Below are 20,408 nucleotides of genomic sequence, written 5' to 3'. Positions count from 1 at the left end.
GGATAATCGGCTATGCGCAATGGATATGAGATGCGCATGTTTGTATGCGTGTGTGTGTGTGCATGTGCGTTCATTGGTGTTCTGGCGTGCGTGTGTTGTGTGTCCAGGGACGTCACTAGGATTTAGAGGCTGGGGGGCTTAGCCCCTAGCAGTGTCTGAAGTGCATGCGCGCATAGTCGAATTTTCATAACATCTTTAAAGTGGTTCTTTAATTCATCGTTTATTACAGTAGAGAGTACAGCAGAGCATCTATCAGGGCCTGTTTTCTGGCTCACTTTCTTTTCTTTACTTGCCTTAAGACCTCCTGCTTCCTTCTCCTGAGTCTTCAGGATGTCCTCCTTTTTAAAAATATAAATAAGTTCCACATATTGGGGTGAGTTCAAGGAAAATAGGTTAGAAAATGTATCCATTAATGCGCTCTCGGAAACTATTTTAATCCAAATTAAAGACAACTTCTAATTGTATTAGTATTTATTTCAACTCATATTCTGGCTTATTATGTTAAGTGCAGGCATGTTACGATTTCCTTGACAACAAAAAAAATTGTAGGGGGGGGCTTTTGAACATCTTAGGGGGGCTTAGCCCCCCCCAAAATAGGCCGTCCCTGTGTGTGTCTATAAAATAATGGGCATGGTAGATGTGTGTGCTAGATCTGGGAACAAACGGACATAAAACATAGGTTATGAATGTGAAGAGAGTAATGCTCGTCTTCTTAGTCTTTCGCTTTCAGACGAGCAGCTCTGTGAATGTATCAATGTATTTAGATTGAGTTAGGGAGTAATCGATTCAATGTAATCAGAGAGCGAGCTGGAAAATGTTCTAGCATTCAACTAGAAGAACTGCCAAACTAATATTGTCTGACTTAGCTGTTATATAATGAAATGCTTTGGAAAAAGTGTCTGCTAATATGACTGTAAAATGTACATTTAAAAAAAAGAAACATATTGTATTGTACTGATCTTAATACACTTTTGATACAGCTGCAAGCAAAGCACGTCCTTAGTTAATGGCCAGGCTAAGACCTGCCAACAGAAATGTACGGTAATTCAGGGTCAAGGGTCAGTTACTGGCTGTTTCCACATTGTTATCCACTTTTTTTTCTGATTTGAAAAAAGTCTCACCTTTAGAGAACCTACAAAAATTACATTACCATTTGAACCTTTGAAAATTATTTTCTTTGCAGTGATAATATTTGCAATCATTTATATTAATAATTATAATTAATTATAACATTGTGATGCACAAGGGGATTAACCATTTTTTTGCTTAATGTCTCATTAACCCCTGATATCAATGTTATTATATCTAATTGCACTTTTGACACTCAGGGAATAATGTATAATATATATGCAGTTGCTCTTGTTTATTACATAATCCAATGACACTAACTTGTGTGAAGCATGTGAAGATAAACAAAGAAGGTTATGGATCTGGGATGATAGCTCTTGAATCTTACCTAGAGCTTTTATACTGCGTTAAGTGTAAACAGCTCAGCGGCTTGTCATTAATAGGGATAATAATTCATTTAATTAGTGTATTGCTTTAAAAAAGTGATACGTGAGGCAAGGATGTAATGTGATGGATTTGTGTCTCATAAACGACTGATCACTGTCTGTTTAAAAACCGAATCTAACAAAAAAAAGCAACTAGATGTTGTTGACTATAGACGTTAACTACGTCGATGTTGTAGATATTTATGTTATATACATCTATATTATATTTATTATGTTAACTTGTTGTTAGATAGATGTTATATATGGATGTTGTTAACTATATAAATGCTCAGTAAATGTTGTTAAATATATAGATGTTGCTAACAATACAGATTGATGGCTGATAATAATATGTTGTGTTGTAGCCAGATAGATGTTAACTATATAAATGTCGTTAACTAAATGGATGTGGTTTCAAACTTGTATCCATGCATCTAGTGGTGCTGGCTAGAACAACATCTTTAAGCAGAACTTTCAGACACAGAAAGCGTGTGTGTGTGTGTGTGTGTGTGTGTGTGTGTGTGTCTGTGTGTGTGCGTGTGTGTGTGTGTGTGTGTGTGTGTGTGTGTGTGTGTGTGTGTGTGTGTGCGCGCGCGAAAGGGCAAGGGGTCTGAAGGGACGGTGGGTATCATTGATCGTACCGTGGTTTGTTGCCAGGGTTAGGGTTAAGGTTACTAACCCTGTCTCAATTGATCCACAGCAAACAAATGGTGCGGCTGGTGAACTGTCATCCAGCTCTCCTCTTAATGAGAGTTTGGCGACATCTCCTGGCCTTTAAAGTCCTCAAGGGAATACAACTAAAACGGAAGGGGAAGAAGCAACTATAATTTTACTTTTTTCATGTTATGACCTGTAACATCACTCTATTTTGTTTATCTTCTGATCCAATTGCGCTGATATATGACCAGATAAACACAGAAGGTTACGGCACTCGGATAGATTTTCACGGTTTCCTAATTTAAAGACCCATTGTTAAAATGAAAGTTATATTTGTCTATACATCTATACCTATATTTGGATAGATGTTTAAAACCTGGATTATGAATCCGTTAAGAAACTAGCTTCATAAGTAGTAATAACGCACGCACAAAATCAAATACAGACACACACACACACACACACACACACACACACACCAATCTCTGGTTACTGGTTATGTTACGTGGGATTGCTGTGCAAAAGAGGATGGCCACCCAGACTGGCTCCACATCGTCTGTGGATGTCAAACTGGGAGTCTAAAGAACACTGGACCATGGGAAGAAGGATGGTGAGAGAGGGTATAGGCTGGCTTGCATGTCTCTTCATCACAATGACAGTCAGGGGACAGGGGGGTGGGGGTAAACAAGAACAAACTGGAAGTCTTAAAGGGAAGATAAGAACAACAAGAACAAAGAAAACACCATAGGGATCTGCAATCCAAACATGAAATAACAGCACAAATGTGAAGATGCAATGAGGTTATGACCCGTGACCTTCCATAATAATGCAAAATGTGCAGCGTAAAATAGGGTTATTGGGTATATTTATTATCTATGTATTATTATATGTTATAAGGCCCCTCAATACAGGGATGCAAATTACCACATTGAACAAAATATACAACCTTTAAGCCTTCAAGAGTGTATCAGAAGTAACCAGAGGTGGAAGAAACATGGAGAGCAGCTCATAGGAGAGGCCTTCACTGCCGTAGGAAGGGTTAACCTACTCTAAACCTAACCCAACATATTGATAATCATGTATTAACCATTGGCTAAAATGTTCTAGGTTGGAGCAGTTTTCAGTCTGTAAGCATATCCATCCCTTAACAAGATAGCCTACTATCTACCCTATCTAGTAGCATACTACCTACCCTTTGTGCTAGTACTTGTACTATGGGAGAAAATGACTGAGGTTTAAAGGAAGTATGAATAATATCTTGCCCACATGTTTGAAACCAGTTTATTTCCCCTCCTGATAGCCCTCTCCAAGGAGCTACTGATCCATTGTTTAGATTAGAGCTGGCTTTAGGATGACCACTGAAGCTGTTATCTCTCTATATTCAATGACCTCAGTCTTTTTCTCAGTTCACTTATATGTTAAGGTTAACCAAGCATTGTCACAAACGTGACTAAGTGTTAAATGCTGTATTAGTGTATTTACCTTATGGTTAAAGGAGCCATAAGCCATCCCATTTGAAGGAAAGGTCAACAAAGGACTTCATCCTGAGGGACATTCACGTGTCACTCATTTATACCATTTGCCAATACAATACTACTGTCTGTCAATTGGCCCCTAGAAGGTTATAAACCTCTGTATATCTGGCTCTCATCATCCATGAAGGGAAGAGATGGGGAGGCTTCATTACGTCCACAAGGAGTCCGGCGGTGTCGCTCACTATTCTTACACTAACTTAAAGGTTAAAGTTAACTATAGTTAATAATAGTTGAAAATTGTGCGAATGCATGCTTATTGTCTAAGTAGATTTTCGTTGTACTTTCGTATGTCATATCTCTCTTTGATTATACATGGCTCATCTCATAAGCACATACGGTTTATTATGTCTGTTTTTTGCTATCTGCTATCCTACTAGGACCTAATCCACCTAGTAGCTACTACTACCATATCGGCTATCGTACTGTGACCCTACTACCTATTACTACTACCAGGCCTGAATTTACCTGCCATTGAGCCCTGGGGCTTAGAGGTTTCGTAGGTCCCCTGAGAGGGGATCTTACATTGAAGATGTGGCTGTGGTGCAAGTTGCCACTTGGCCCAGCTACCATTAGTGGCCCCCTTTTTTCTCGGCTCATGATAGGCCTCTGATCTTTTAAGCCCCAAACAAAAAACCACATTGTCTTGGGCCTACGCCGATCGGGCTCATTCATGAGCCGGCTCATTCATGAGATATAAACAAGCTGAAAGCAAGGCTAGACATAAACCAGGTCTTGCTAAATGACATTACGCATCTGGCGCTGCACACGGTGGTTCATTGATGAAAGGAGCTCCGGAGAGTTATATTCAGAGTGACAGACATGTGGTCGCCGTCAGGGTTCGCTGGCATCTCTCCGATGCTTCTCTCACGGGGGCGTCAGCCACTAAAACCAATGGTGCGTCCATATCACTGGAAATTATGGGGAACATTTTCGCGACGTCGGAAAGTTCGCGTGAATGACACACCTCATGACGCTGTTACAATTGTACGATTGTGAAGTTTGTATGCCTTTATTTCCTTGATGCCTATCACCTACTATCCTTTTGCTTTTATTTACGAGAAGCACATACAGTATTGCCACTGTATGGAAGGCAACACTTGCCCTTATCTAGAGCTGGTTTATCAGTACACAACGTTTAAAACTGAGCAAAGTCATGCCGACAGACGTTACAACGCCAATCAATAGTAAAGTATGTAATATGATGGTTGATTCTTTTATATTGAGTAAAACCATGGACCTTAAAGACAAAAACGTTCACGTTCCGCCATGTTCATGCACGTCACTTCTTTAATAGGTCCATGAGGCCTGCAGCCAGGTAAACCGACGGTGATTGATTGTATTTCCGTTATACAAAAAAAAAACAAATGCATAAGGAATATGCAATGCAGAGTTTAATTTAATATTTCAGTATGAATGCAGAACTTGGAAGCGTTTTAACACTTCAGATGAATAGAAAACTTCAGGTAGACCTATTTATATTCATTAGGATTTTTTTTTAAATTAGGCCAGTTGTGATCTTTGATTATTGCTTATATAGTTGTCATGAAGATTGTCATTAGATAGCAAAACAGAATGAATAGTTTAATAATGTCTACGTCTCATGTTCCCAAATGGAACGGACAAGGGAGGGGACAGGCGATTAATTGATAGCGCGCATTGAAACTCTCACTGTAGTACGCACCCCCCCCCCCCCCCCCCCCCCCCCCGGCCCTGAGTAGAGTAGTGTTATCCTGTGGTGATTTGTGGTACTGCTCCCGCATCACGGCTATCTGCTGCTCCCTGGTGGCATGTTATGTGTAGATAAAGGTCTTTCCTGGAAACCCCGTGTTGCGGGCTGCATACGAGATGTAGGTCCTCATCATTCCTCATATGAATACTGCAGTAATTGCCGACACGGTCACGAGACAACATGGACATCAAACATAATTTGATGCACATCTGATGCTTCTTATGCTTATTTCTGCAAGCACAAGAACACAAAAAAAAAAATATATATATGTATGGTTTTGCCTTCTCATTATACAAATATTCACAGAATGGAAAATTGCATGGAAATATGGTAAAGAAAAATAGTCAATGTTGCTAAAATTTATTTTTTCTGTTAGTAGGTGACCTTTATTATAATGATATGTGATACAATAAGTATGTGAAACTTTTCAATCCAAATAGACTGCTTGGTATTTTCATATAGCGACGACTGGATGGAGGTTACCCCATCAGACATTTAGTGAATAGTACACTGTGTACTGTCATACCGGGCTTGAAATCTTATAAGACAGCCATGCTCAAAATCCTATAAAACATCATGTATTATTGGCTTCATGCTGTCAAATCGTCTTGGGAATCAGACTCCAATCGTGTTTACGCACAGCGTGTGTCACGCCCACTGGTGAGATCTTTACGGAGATTGGCTGACTAAGAAAACCGACCCTCGGTAGAATCGGTGATTGGTCGAGTCTCCCTTGCACATTACGTCATGCCTCATCTTTTTACACAGGGAGGTAGAGAGAGGGAATACGTAATGGTTTGATTCCCTTTGCCCTTGCAATGGTCGTCATTCTGCTATTACTTGGCAAATTCCTCAACCGGGAGTTGCAATGAAGGTATGGTGACGATTTCTTCTGAGCGAACAGTATTTCTAAATTATGAAACGATGCTATTATAATTGCAACTTTCGGACGATACGCAAGACGTAGGGAATTTGGTACCCTAACGTCAATGCAAGTTGTCACAGTCTGGAAATCTATTTGTATTCATGGATTACCGAATCGCCGGTGAAAGCTTTCGTTAATTCTCAAGCGTAAGTTTACAAACGAACAAATGGTCTCCATTGCAAGTGCATTTCCGGTTTTCCAATGTGAGCTTATATCCCAATGCCATATTTCCTGCATCTTTCGGTGTGTGTCTGTGCTTACTGCACACTGTCACTAATTGTGATTCCTCATTTGAACATCATTGTTATTGTTCGCCTGAGTCACGAGCAGTGGGCATCCAATAGTGCAACGTTCATTCATCCTAAACCTTTAATCCGCTTTTAATGTGGTATAAACGTATCGTACTCTGCTGAGGCTTCAGTGAGCTGCAGGGTTCTCTTCTTGTCAAGACACAGCTATTGACTGACATCGTTTTAGCGCGCAGCATTGTGGGAGATTCTAGAAAAAGAAACACTGATGGAGATGGCCATAATGTGCCTTTTAGTTGTCTTTGGTAGTTCAAACCTAGAATAAAACCAAATATAGATTGTAACATTTCACCAGCGCACCACAATAATAATAATAATGATAATAATGATATTTGTACATGATAATATGTATTATTATTATTACTATTAATATATCAAGGTAATCATATATTAAGTTGTGGCCGAACCAACTGGGGGCAACAGACTATTATTAGAATAATTATTAATTTGTTGAGCTGTAGAAGATTGAATAGCTATTTTGATATGGCTGAAATATGGATGAAAAACTGACTTTGAATTATAGTTGCAGTACATGTTTTAAACCTGTTATTTCTTATTTTATTTTGAATTGAAAAGCATCTTTTCTAACCACGGGGAACAGAACACACAGCAAAACATAACCTCTGCCAAAATAGGAAACCGAGAGTGGAAAGATAGTGACATATTTATAAAATAGGAATTAAACCTGTATTTATATCTGTGATATGTACAGCATCGAATTATAATGGTTTGGGATCTGATAGACATTAGTTGAGTTGTTTATCAGTTGGGATGCTGTATCTTCCTAGGTTGTCTTAACATGTATATAGCAGTCTATAGATGAAATATTTCAACTAAAATGATTCCCACAGCTGTCATCCACCCCCCTCCAAGTACAATTGAAAGCCTAGTGAATACATATTGATTTCTGTGTACACGGTACTAATCCTGAATCATTACCCCCCCCCCCACACACACACACACCATCGACCGCAAACATCAAACTTGCATTAAGCGCAATTAATTATGTACAACTTTGCAAGCATCTTGGTTTTCAAAGCTTCTTGTGCCTTGAAAATGACTGAAAAGACTGTTGATAGACGCTTGTCTTGTCACTCCAGGCCCTCATATTGGGAGGAAGTGGGTTTGCTCGAGCTCACAGTAGCGTTAGCTGACTTCAGTGGTAGACTAGAGAGCAGAGAGATCTTTATTATCACAGTAGCCTCCTGGGTTCAGCCTGAGAGAGGAAGCTAGCTCAGTAGCTCACGTTTAAAGTACAGTGAGCTGACATCAATGGTGGCCTCCTGGGTGGAGATCTAGCAAGGATGTGGGCTTAAGCTGGCATAAGAAGCACAAGCTGAACAGAAATAAGAAGAACAAAGAGTATTTTTTTTACATCTCAATTGGGATATTCTTAACGTAATTATTCCCATCACACTCTATTTGTTTTTCTGTCTATATTCTGTCCGTAGTGAACAAACACATAGTGTACTATGATCTGTTTTACCTATGGTACTTACTTAGGGATATGATTTAAATCAAAAGCTTTTAGAGGATTCCTTTAGATGCAAGTCTATTATAATTTATTTTCCGGATCAAGTGGTAGGGGGGCCGAGCATGGTTCATAGTTACTATATGAAGTGGTGGAACGCAGCCCTGAGAAAGTAATTAGTTTAGGAGTGACTTAGAGAGAACCCATCAGACTTATTGAGGATGATGATTGCTGACTTGTCAGTAAGCCATGAAGCTGCTGTCTTGTGTTAAGAAATGGAGTCTAGTTGGACAGTGATTTACCTTAGGTAGTCTCAGTAGTCAACTTCAAAGATCACTTTGATGATGAGAATACGCAACCTTATCATGGCCGTCGAGGAGGTCTGTGGAGCGTTCAGATTTGTTCCCTTCATTTCTGTCCTCCTATTTAAGCATACAAATCTGCACTTGCTTTGTACACTAACCCCAACCCTAGAAGCCTAACAACTATCCTTAAAACAAACCATATTCCATAGTAATGTGGTGGAAAGACACAAAATGTTGACAATGGTACTCTAGAATAACATATTGTAACCCACCTTGTCTACTCCTACAAACACACACACTGGGGACAGACCATGCAGTATGCTGATGTCAGTTATTGATTTGCTTGGTGCCTGAAACAGTAGATCCCCCCCCCCCCCCCGCTCCCACACACACACTCATTAGTATAAGTATAGTATAGTATAATGTTGGTGGTGCTGGTGGTCCTGATGGTGTTGGTTGTGCTGGAAGAGAGCACGAGCCCTAGTGTGTAAAACAGAGGACGTGCACATGTTCTGGTACACATGATGTCATGCATATGATGGGAGCTAGCATGCAATGGTGCTCTGCTGCTGCACGGTCATCCCTCCCAACTTTCGGCATTTGCGTCAGTCATGGTGTTCCGAGTGAATGGAGAATGTTTAGCGGGCGCCTGAGAAAACTCATTAAAATCCTTTTCATTGTGGTGAGCCCCCCTAATGATGCTTGCTATCTGAGCAAGCAGTATACTGTAGTGTACTCCCCCCTGGCCATCCTCCTTCTCCCTCTATTATTACCCCTTCCTTCTTCATTTCTTGCCTTTTAATGTTTATTTAGAAATACCTATTTTCATTCATTCATTCATTCATTCATTCATTCACTCACGCTGCTTGTCCCACCCCTGTGTGCATCATGATAAGGATATTTTCAACAAGCTAAGCTAGCAGACGGGGGGATACAGCACTCTGCTCAACCCTGGGCCTGGGTTATAAATATCTATCATGACGGTGCTGTCGGCACTCTACTGTATGCACGGTGCTGTACACACTCTCTCTGCACACTGTTATAGACCTGTTGTTATACACACGTTCTCCACACTTTCTCTCATTCTAACCCTCACCATGTTCAGCATGTGGTTCTCCTTTTGTTCTGAAATCGGTACAAACTAAAAGCTTTTTTGTGTGTGTTTATGTCTGTGTCTGCCTGCGTGTGTGTGTTTGCGTGTGCATGTGTGTGTGTGTGTGTGTGTGTGTGTGTGTGTGATCCACAGGCGGGGGCGTCCTCGATGTGGGCGTCATGCTGTGGGTTGCTGAACGAGGTGATGGGGACCGGGACGGTCCGGGCCCAGCCGCCGGGCTTCGGGACCGGGGCCGGGCCCTTCCGCTTCGCCCCTAGCGCCGGGTACTCCACCTACCCCCCCACCAGCTCAGGGAGCGCTGGGCAGCTCTGCAAGGCCTGCGGACTGGCCTTCTCCGTCTTCAGACGCAAGGTAAGGAGAAAGGGTGGTGGTGGTGGTGGGGACAATAGTGATGGTGATAATGGTGGTGGTGGTGGTGATGGAGGTGGTAGTGATAATGGTGGTGGTGGTGATGGGGATAATGGTGGGGATTGAGGGGATGGTAATAATGGTGGTGGTGATGGAGGTGGTAGTGATACATGTGGTGGTGATCGAGGTGGTATTGATAATAGTAGAGGTGGTGAGGATTGTGGTGATCTTTGTATTGCTACTAGATGAGTTGTCAAGGAGATCAAAGGTAAATAAACAACCGTAGCTAGACCACAAAGCACAAACAAGTAACTCGATGTATGTGCGCATAGGAAATTATTACCAAGTATCACCAAAAAACGCAAAACGATGGCGCTGGAGTCCGGTTTCGCTCCACGATGAAGCAAGGCATTACCTCATCACTATCTGCTCTCCAATAACCGTGCAGAAACATGATCCGAACCTCCCCAGGCAGCGGCAGGCTAACCAGGGCTCCACCGTCCCTGCCTACACCTCTCGTCAGAGCAGACAGCTGTCCCCTCGGCCAGCGTGACGCCAGCCCCATCACACCTTGTGTTTGGCCGTGGAGAGATGTTATCGTGGTCCCTGAATAGCACTAGTGAGCTGATTAACATAGCCGCTTAAACATAGTCGATCATTGGGGAAATTACCTATTTTTTGTAGTTTGAGTGTATTTGAAATGTAGTTGGAGTGCATATCTGGAATTTGTAGTTTGTGTTTAGTAGAGTGTTTTTTTGGAATGTTTTTGGACTATGTATTTGGAGGGTGTATTTGGAGTGAGTATTTGGAGTGGGTACTTGGAGTGGGTACTTGGTGGGTGTATTGCACATGAATGACGGGGAGAATCCCGCTGCCGGCCTGACCTTTCTGTACCCTGTCCGTTTGTATTTGTTTAATCCGACAGACCATTTAACTGTTGAAAGCAGACGGGAAGCGCCTGGCAAATGTCAGCACAGCAGCTGGACTTTCAGATACATTCATGGCGGCTCTACTTCTTCTTTAGATGTCTTCTATAAAAGAATAGTGTATGGATAACGATCCTTCGCTGTGGGAGTGTGTGGTTCTAAAAGACTCGCCCCATTAAAAACTAAATGTACCCAAATCACAATCCATGAAACTCCAAGTGAAGATTATCAAGTCATTAAATGCTGTTCCATCCATATTGATATATAATCGTTTTAAACCTGACGGTAGAAGCTCTTAGTAATGCAAGGTGTAAATAGCACTGGATAAAATCTTGGTTCTTATCATAAGTCATGGAACTTGGCAATAGAAGTAAGGAAGGAAGTGATACAGAGTATGGCGGGTTGGCAGGATAGTATTGCGGCCCGGTCTTCGCACAACTTAACCTGGACCTGAACCCCCCTGCCTGCTCCTTAAAGACATGCTCCTCAAATCTCTTCTGTTAATAGACCAGAGACCCCAATGTGTTTCCACACCGTTCTCCATCCTTTGTCCTCGCCTTCCTTAAATCATCACTTGCTAAACGGTTTTCGGAGAAACATCGAAAAAACAGGAAAGAACTTTAATCCGAAAACCATTGCACACTGATCCCTCCTCCCACAATATACTCCCTCTTTGTCTCAACCCCCCCACCCCCCCTGAAACCGGGTAGGAGTTATATCCATGAAATAAATTACAGGCTGGGGGTGGTAACAGAGAACCACGTAGAGATATTGGAGACGGTGCAGGAGTTTTATGAGGAGTTATATAACGGGGGGGGGGGATAAAGGTAGCATAGAGGAGGTGCTGGATAGTGTAGATAGTGTGAGTTGAGTAAGGCTGATGGGAGCTGCTGTGACAGGGAAATCAATGAGAAGGAGGTAATGGAAGCGGTAGAGGGATTAAACAGTGGAAAACTGTTAACTCTTGAACCCCCCCCCCCCCCCCCCCCCCCCCCCCACACTTCCATCTCCCAGCACATCTGTTGCGACTGCAAGAAGAGCTTCTGCGCGCCGTGCTCGGTGCTGCAGGAGAACCTCCGCTGCTGCTCCACCTGCCACCTGCTGCGCAGCACCGCCTTCCAGCGGCCCCGCCTCATGCGGCTGCGTGTCAAGGAGCTGCGGCAGTACCTGCTGCTGCGCAACATCCCCACCGACACCTGCCGCGAGAAGCAGGACCTGGTGGACCTGGTGCTCTGCCACCAGGGGGCCGGAGACACGCCCGGACCCCTGGAGGAGGAGGACGAGGAGGTGGAGGTGGGAGAGGAGGAGGAGGCGGAGGAGTTGGCGGCGTTGGAGGATGAGGAGGAGGCACGGGAGTTGGAGGAGGAGCTTGAGGCGGTGCTTGAGGAGGTGCTTGAGGAGGAGGAGGAGGAGGAGGAGGAGGAGGAGGACGGGGAGCCGGGGGAGGTGGACATGGACAGTGTGCGCTCGCTGCCCCCCTCGGTGCACGCCTCGCCGCCCCTGTCGGCCGTCCCGTCGGTGTCGGGGTCGCCCGGGAGGCTGAGCCCCAGCAGCAGCTATGTGACGGCCAGCCAGGTAGGGACATGAGCACACTGTACACCGACAGACACACACACTGTACATACACTCACACACTCACTCACTAGGGATAGGGCGAATATGTAAATTATTCTCGACCGACCACCATCATTAACCGGTTGAAACCGGTTAACCGATCAGATTCAAAGGTGCTATTTGAAATAACAGCCATTTCGAGCGGCGCCAGCCGCCTGCTATTTCGTAACTCTGCTTATCTCTCTCCCGTTTGGCCTCCGACTCACACACACACACTCTCCGAGTGAGAGGGAGCGACCTGTGTCTGAATTGAAACACGAGGCATGCTTACTGCAAGTTGACCGTGTGTAGAGAGCGGGCTCGAACGCACACAATGGTCTGAGATGGCGCGGACCTCGTTGAGACCCTGGGGCCACCAGGGGCCAATCGGAAGAGGTCAGCATTAGGAGCTCACTTGAAACATTGCCGCGGCTCATTTAAGAAAATCACAGCTCCGAAGAGACGTCGCTTGTTTAGCTTGGAGGGGACGGAAAAAATTGAGTGTGAGGGATATTTTTTTTCACCTCACACAAAAATATCTTGGAATATCTTGGAAATATCACTCACTCACTCACTCACTCACTCACTCACTCACTCACACAAACACACACACACACACACACTGTACATACACTGTACATACCCACACACTCACTCGCTCACGGACTGTACATAAGAAACACACACACTGTGCATAAATACACATACGTACATGTACATATCTATCAGACTCCATGTTTGTCCTGGTGATGTACATTTTGTGTCTGGTAGAAAAAAAACACCTTGTTGGTGTAGCAAACCTTCTGTACAAATATGTGTGTGTGTGTGCTGTATGCACAGTATATGTATATACTGTATATGCAACCAGACCAGACTGCACAGGTTTTAATTCCTCTGCCTGTTTTTAGGTGCGTTACACTGAGCTGCTTATGTAATTCCCCAGCTGATCCTGTATGTGCCACAGCTGTAGCCAGGCAGGCCAGGCACCACAGCGTACCTTCATGTAACCTTTCCTTGTCCCCCCCCAAAGTCCTCGGGTGGTGAACATGCGTTTGGAATTAGCCAGAGAGCCATTAGTGCCGACGTCCCTGAGCTCCATACGGAGCAACGTCTTGCTTTCACTGGCAATATCAGAGGAGGTCAGATGGGAGAGAGACAGAGAGAGCTGGGCCCCATTGGTAATTAAATAGGGGCTCGTGGTCAGGTGTGATGTCACACATAGTGCTTTCTTCAAGCCATTAGCTTATTGCTTTCCGCGCGGCTCAACGTGCCAGGGAACGCCTCGTGATAATCTCTCTTAAACACCTTCACTTTGGAAGCAGCTAGCCACTGAGTTGGCTAACTGTTGTTGTTCGACCTAAGTTGCTACTTTTACTACTACTACTATTACTAATGCTACTAAGACCACTACAACTATTACTAATGATACAACTACTACTATTATTACTAATGTAACTACTACTACTACTATTACTAATGCTACTACTACTACTCCTATTACTTTTACTGCTTCTTGTGCATGAGACAACAGCTCTGTATCATTCCTCTAATCACCACTTATTGATTTGTTTTATTGATTAGGCTACGCTGCTGGGATTGTTGTTGTTGTTGTTGTTGTTGCAGCTGATCACAGCATTTTGTTGTGAAATGGAAGTGTGAAGGGTCCACACACACACACACACACACACACACACACAGACACACACACAGACACACACACACACACACACACACACACACACACACACACACACACACACACACACACACACACACACACACACACACACACACACACACACACACACATTTGACCTCCACACTGCTTGTATTTGCATTTCATGGACTTATGCCTGAGTAGAGAACTATAAAGCATCCCTACTAGACACATTGATTACCTTACCTCTGCCAACCTCTTATTAAATCAAACTATAAGTCCAAGACATTGATTAAATAAACAATTTTTGAATCAAAATTATAATCACACTTTAACTCCTAGACATTGATTGACTAACCCCTGCTTGAATTAAGATAATAAATCAAACTATAAATCCTAGAGATTGATTAAATAACCTATTTTTTAATCAAAATAATAAATCACAAGATAATTCGTAGACATTCATTAACTAACCTTTTTTTAAATCAAGATAATCAATCAAACTATAACTCCTAGATATTGATTAACTTACCTCTGCCTTAATCAAGTGTTTCAAGCGTAACTGAGAAATTGAGGAGCTAACACCTTATTTCCACGAGTTTAGTAATAATAAACGTTTTGTATAATGACCATATGAAATATGGTTTTGAATTCCCTTTTTATTGATTTCGGGGCTGTCTGCGGAGCAGGCCTCGTGCTTGATCGATGCGATATTAAAACCCATGACCTCACCCTCTTTCCCTGCGTCGTGTTCATCCTGACGTTATGTCTGTCCGGATCGATGTCCCCTACTCAAGTGGTGTCCCCCGTCTCCCTCCCTGCAGGGCCACGGGAGCACTCCCACCGTTTCCCTGCTCAACCTGGAGGAGGCTGAACACATCATGGAGGTAACCACATTCACGGCTGCAGGAAATGAGAATCGCCTTATTTACGAAAACACATTTCCAAAATGTCCCCCGTTAATGTCTTCTTTCTCAATTTTTATAAGAACATTCCTTATTGTTAAAAATAGGACAAAATTAGTTTAGCTGATTATTTTTTTTGACAAAGGAAAAAAATAACCATTTGAGATTAAGTTACCTTTGCTGTGAGTGCCGACTTGTGGAAGGTGGCTCCACTTTCAATAAGTAAAATCTGATCATGTTTCCCTACGACTTTCCACCGGTAATACTTTAATTTACTCAGATAACGCCCTAGACATCCAGCTGTCATTAAGCGAACTCGAGCTTAACAATAAGAATTTCCGCGCAAGAAGACACAGAGAGAACCATACTTCCCATCATCATAACAAACCCCAGAGCACCTCTTTCCATCCTCACTCCTCCTGTCTCTCGTTCCTCAGGTGAGCCCGGCCACCCAGAGAAGGATCCGGGCGTCGCTGTCCGACCTGGACACGGAGGAGGCCATCGAGATGCTGACGGTACGCCAGCTGAAGGAGATCCTGGCCCGCAACTTCGTCAACTACTCGGGCTGCTGTGAGAAGTGGGAGCTGCTGGAGCGCGTCCACCGGCTGTACAGAGAGAACCTGCAGAACAGGAAATCCAGTAAGGACCCCCCCCCCCCAGTGGGTGCACACCCTTATAAATGCACACATATCGCGACATTTACATATACATTGAGGGCATTTAGCCGACGCTTTTCTCCAAAATGGACTTACAATAAGTCAGAAGAAAGGGAAACAATATAATGCTGTCAGTACAGGAAGGAGGTTCATAGATCCAAGTGCCAAGCACTTGGATCTTACAATCGTTAGGTTAACCCATTCCCTCTATACAAGAAAGATAGCTAGGATAAGATGCGACACGATGCTAAGTACTATTTTGAAGTGCAAGGACGTACAACATACAATAAGTGCGTACATTAAGGGTCGGGACGTACAATAACAATAAGTGCTTAAGAGAAGTGTGTTGGGGTAAGGGGTGAGGCTATGCAGAGTCTAGGTGAACACTGAACAAGTGAGTCTTGCTCAGAGTTCGGCAACAGGTAAAAGCATTTTGGATTCCGTTGCTAGATTGTGACCTGAGATGTTTTTCTCTCTTCTAGTGGAGAATGTCAGCAACCCTATAACAGCAGGTAAGACTTTTTACCCTGATTATTTTGTTAAATATTCAATCAAACGTTATTTATTAACTGAAAATAATTATGTAGTATTTTATATGGTGGAATTGTTGAAAGTTGGGTATTGCGCCAGAATAATAATAATTGTTTGTATTTTCTTCAAGTTGTAGCCTATCCCCCGTCCATCTGCAACAGTGGCGTTGGAGGTAAGGCCGCGGGTCTAAAGGCCTCCTCTCCTAGCACTGACACACTGTGCTGTAATGTTGTTGTAATGCATCTAGTCATATTGTAGAGGAGCCCCTCCCAAAGTCTTCCTGGATGTAAACGCAACATCATTCGTTATATAAGGAGCTTCCTGCTCATTTCCTTCTTAATTAGTCATTTAATTCCCCGGACACTCTCCGACTTCGTGTCGAGGTGCTGTTCCTCTTTTGTCTTTCATTACATCTCAAAAGACAAAAGCCTTTACGTACCACCATGTCATTCATTTACAACGTCTTATCAATCCCTACATATTCGGTTAAGACCCCTCCTGCCTTCGCCTTTATACTGAAGCTGTCTTGAAGCTTTAGTATTTAAAGCTCTAGTCTTTAGAGCTGAATCACCAGCCCATTCCTATTCACCACCCAGTTATTTAGCAGAGGCCTTTATCCAAAGCTACTTGCAAGTGAATGAAATGCATGTCATGGCTGAGCCTTTCGGGTATAAAGGCGTTTTAGCTCGAGCATGCCTACAGAAACGCCCGGTGACATCGGGGATTGAACCCCTGTCCCTTCCGACCCCCCTAGCCACTACACCATCATGTAAAACGCCTTTAAGGTTTTTGCACCATCTTTCTGGAATAACCTGCAGGGGCAGCTCAAGCTTCAGGACCTAGTGACTCTCAGGGAATTTGAAGCTGTTGTTAAGAGTTTGACCTCGGAATCCATAGGAAATTGCAATTGTTTTAGTCAATGATCTTCATGTATTATCACTTTTGCACTTAGTATTGAACTTGTATTTTGTCTTGTGTTTTATGTTGGAACTGTGTACTGCAGTCTATCTTGGCCAGGTCTCTCTTGTATAGAGATTTTAATCTCAATGAGACTAACCTGGTTAAATAAAGGATCTGATAATAATAATAATAATAATAATAATCATGCAGTGCCCCCTCTTTGAAATGAAAAACAACAGCTCTGGCCCTCCCCCTCCCCCTTCCCCTCCCTCAGACGGCGTGCGCTCTCCGCTGGCGTCGGACGAGAACCTGTGTCGCATCTGCATGGACGCCGTCATCGACTGCGTGCTGCTGGAGTGCGGTCACATGGTCACGTGCACCAAGTGCGGCAAGCGCATGAGCGAGTGCCCCATCTGCAGGCAGTACGTGGTGCGCGCCGTGCACGTCTTCAAGTCCTAGACCGACCGAGCACAAAACACAACCCCAAACGGGACAGAAACGGCCGCCGCCACGCCACGCCACGGCGTCGCCTGACCCCCTGGGGCCACACGTTGAAGCCGTGAGCTGATTGGTTAGAATTAGCATGTCCACTTGGTCCAACCCCCACACTTCCCCGATCTCTTAGGGTTTGGGGTGGATGAAACGAAATTGCCTAAAGATCATCACCTTGTTTTTTTTTTTTTTCTCAACTGATTCCGAATCTATTCCCAGTTCCGCTCCCCGTCTACTCCATTCCTACTGGCCGACACTGCAGTTGACTGTCATTGGCTGCACTGGGACACTCCCACTTTTTGCTCGTCGGTCTCTGGAACAGTCGGACCTCACGCTACTGTACTGTGGAAGACGCAGCGCCGTGTTTGGGATCTCACCTCTGTTGTTGTTCTAGATGACACGTCCCCATGGGACAATTGAAGTGGATCTGTTGTTGTTGTGGTTGTTGTTGTTGTTGGCGATGAGAAGAGTACAAAGGTATTCCCGTGGGTTGGATGGAAGTGGACATAGTTTACACGTTCATGTCCACTCTGTGTACCCACTTCCCCCTCTGTGTTGTCCAAATGTTTTAATATAAAAAACGGCGACACACACTTGTGTGTGTGTGTGTATGTGTGTTTCAAACTGTCATGTGTCTAGACTTGAATCACCATGTACCCGGTGAGGGCCAAACTCCATGCCTTCAGACAACTAACATTTGAGGTTTCTTTGTACGTTTTCCGATATATGCATCTCATGACCAGCAAGCACCATAAGATAATTGATATGTGTTTATATTTATTTTTATTTAAACCCTTTGGATTCAATCTCGTCAATTCCTTTTTTTCTATATGCTTTTGCCCAGTTAACTATGTTAATTAATGGTTAATCTGGTTAATTTAGTTTGATTGCTTTACATTGCTCTGTTGGTTTTCTTTCACATTTTATTTATGATCAGATGCCCTGATTTAAAAGCCTACGTTTTCTTTTTATTATTTTAATTTACACCAAGCAATGCCATCGTACTCAAGAGGTGTCTAAAGTATGTCATCTGTTTGTGTTGTCCATTTGTGTTTCCAAACTACTATCGGTATCAAAGTAGGTGCTTTTTAAAAATCTGTCTTCTGAGATTATGAATTATATCTATATTATAGTTTTTTTGTCATGTTGTCGAGATTGTCTCAGACTTTGAAAGAGGGGGGCAGATTCCCCAACACCTGGTTTACGTTAACCTGTTTATGCAATTTTAAGATTTGTTTATGTCATAAAATCAAGTTTACTTAATGTTTTTTCAAAAAAAAATCTACTTATGACTTGCGGCATGTTGACATAAGAACAATGCTTATTCCTGTTGAGTGAATCGCATTGGTAGTTCGGTGTTTACTGATAAGTTATTAAATGTATAGTTTTTTTTCCAATTCTCTTCGGGAGACCTATAACATGTTTTTCCAATGTTGAATTAGCATAGAAGATAGAAGAAAGAAAAAAAGAAACAAGCATCAGAATGTATTCCCCTGAGTTAGACGAGCTGGGTTTGTTGCCGTTGTGTCATGCATCGCATTTTTTCTGAGGTGACACCGGAAAATTGCATCAGACGCTTTTTTCGTTTTCACGTTAGTTCCGTTCCTAGTCCATTACAAAGGTGACTACTTGTCCAACAACGCGCAGTCACTGTGTTAGCCTGTCTGTCCCTGCTGCTGGTTCTCCAAGATGTCACTCGTGGGCAGCTATGACGCGGTGGAACAAACCTCATCAGCACCGTCTCATGCTCCAGGATATTTATATTTTGGAAGGTGGAACATTTTATTTTGTTAAAACAAGAGAAAAAAATGATTTATTAGATTCAAATAATAAATACAATACTTTAATCCAGCCAGGAGAAATGGTGCTTTGTCTTTATACCAACCTTACAATTCACATATTCAAGAGTTTACTTTTAATTTTCTATATTATTTTGTGGAAAACACCCAATACATAGCTGGCACATGGCCAAACGGCCAAACTATTATTCAAATTATTCATTCCACAGTTTTGGGCATAGAAACATGAATGGGAAACTGTTGAAATAATAAATAAACAAAAAACAGAAACTCTAAGTTAACTAAGTGTAGACATTGGTTAAAAGATATCTTGGGTAGTGTTTATTTCTTCATAAAAACTTTATGTATACATTATATACCACTCATTCACATAGATGCACTATATTATGTTATACCATTCATTCGGATAAATGTCTTCTATTACATTATGTAACACTTATAAAACTTCAGGAGACATGACTACATTTATTAACCCCTTCACCCGTTCATAACTCAAAAAAGATATTCCAGTTAAGGAGGTAATTGTAGTTGCTAGTCTTCCGTCAACCTTGAACAGAAATAACCACAGCTAGAAAACAAAAAGTCATAAACATTATTAATGCTGTTATAAATGTTGAATCGTTTACAGATTTGTGTAAAAAACAAGATAACCTTTAAAAGTGAAAATAACGCAATGTGCTTTAACAAATGTTTGTTATTAGATGTATTAGTGCCTTTTTTTATTGCCCTGTCTTAAATTAGTATTACTCTGTATGTGTCCATTATTGAACATTGCAAATTTGGCTTACAAGTGAACAAACTTTGGAAAATAAGCACCACATAAAAAAAAGTATTTTATCAGCAAAAAATATCCTTGACAAATAAAAATCTAAATCAGTGATGAAAGTCGATAAGAAATTTTAACAACATAAAGTAATAATTACAGTAATTATTAATTACTATTAGGTACAACAGTGCATCAAATACTGCACATAAAAGATATGAAATACTTTCTGATACAAAAATATTTTTTTTCAACAATGCAATAACCTTGCATTAGAACAGTTAACTCTATGAACAACAAA

The 20,408-nt window shown here is 42.4% G+C and overlaps 1 protein-coding gene across 1 annotated transcript; it reads left to right on the top strand.

The window, feature by feature from the left end:
* Positions 1 to 6,213: 6,213 nt before the first annotated feature.
* Positions 6,214 to 19,316, top strand: rnf34b (ring finger protein 34b). Its single transcript, XM_079734043.1, has 8 exons — positions 6,214 to 6,288; positions 9,670 to 9,888; positions 11,826 to 12,386; positions 14,886 to 14,948; positions 15,404 to 15,605; positions 16,105 to 16,134; positions 16,284 to 16,325; positions 17,328 to 19,316. The coding sequence occupies exons 1-8, from the start codon at positions 6,283 to 6,285 to the stop codon at positions 17,510 to 17,512; spliced, it is 1,308 nt and encodes a 435-aa protein (XP_079590169.1). The 5' UTR covers positions 6,214 to 6,282; the 3' UTR covers positions 17,513 to 19,316.
* The last annotated feature ends 1,092 nt before the right edge of the window (positions 19,317 to 20,408 follow it).

Source organism: Pollachius pollachius, assembly GCF_949987615.1.
Source record: "Pollachius pollachius genome assembly, chromosome: 4".
Taxonomy (NCBI): domain Eukaryota; kingdom Metazoa; phylum Chordata; class Actinopteri; order Gadiformes; family Gadidae; genus Pollachius; species Pollachius pollachius.
The sequence above is the reverse complement of the archived record's forward strand: the minus strand, read 5'-3'. Positions and strand labels throughout refer to the sequence as shown.

Coding starts and splice junctions, on each gene's coding strand:
- rnf34b (XM_079734043.1), top strand. Junction 12,387..14,885: donor GCTATGTGACGGCCAGCCAG/GTAGGGACATGA, acceptor CCCTCCCTGCAG/GGCCACGGGAGCACTCCCAC. Junction 16,326..17,327: donor CTGCAACAGTGGCGTTGGAG/GTAAGGCCGCGG, acceptor CCCCTCCCTCAG/ACGGCGTGCGCTCTCCGCTG.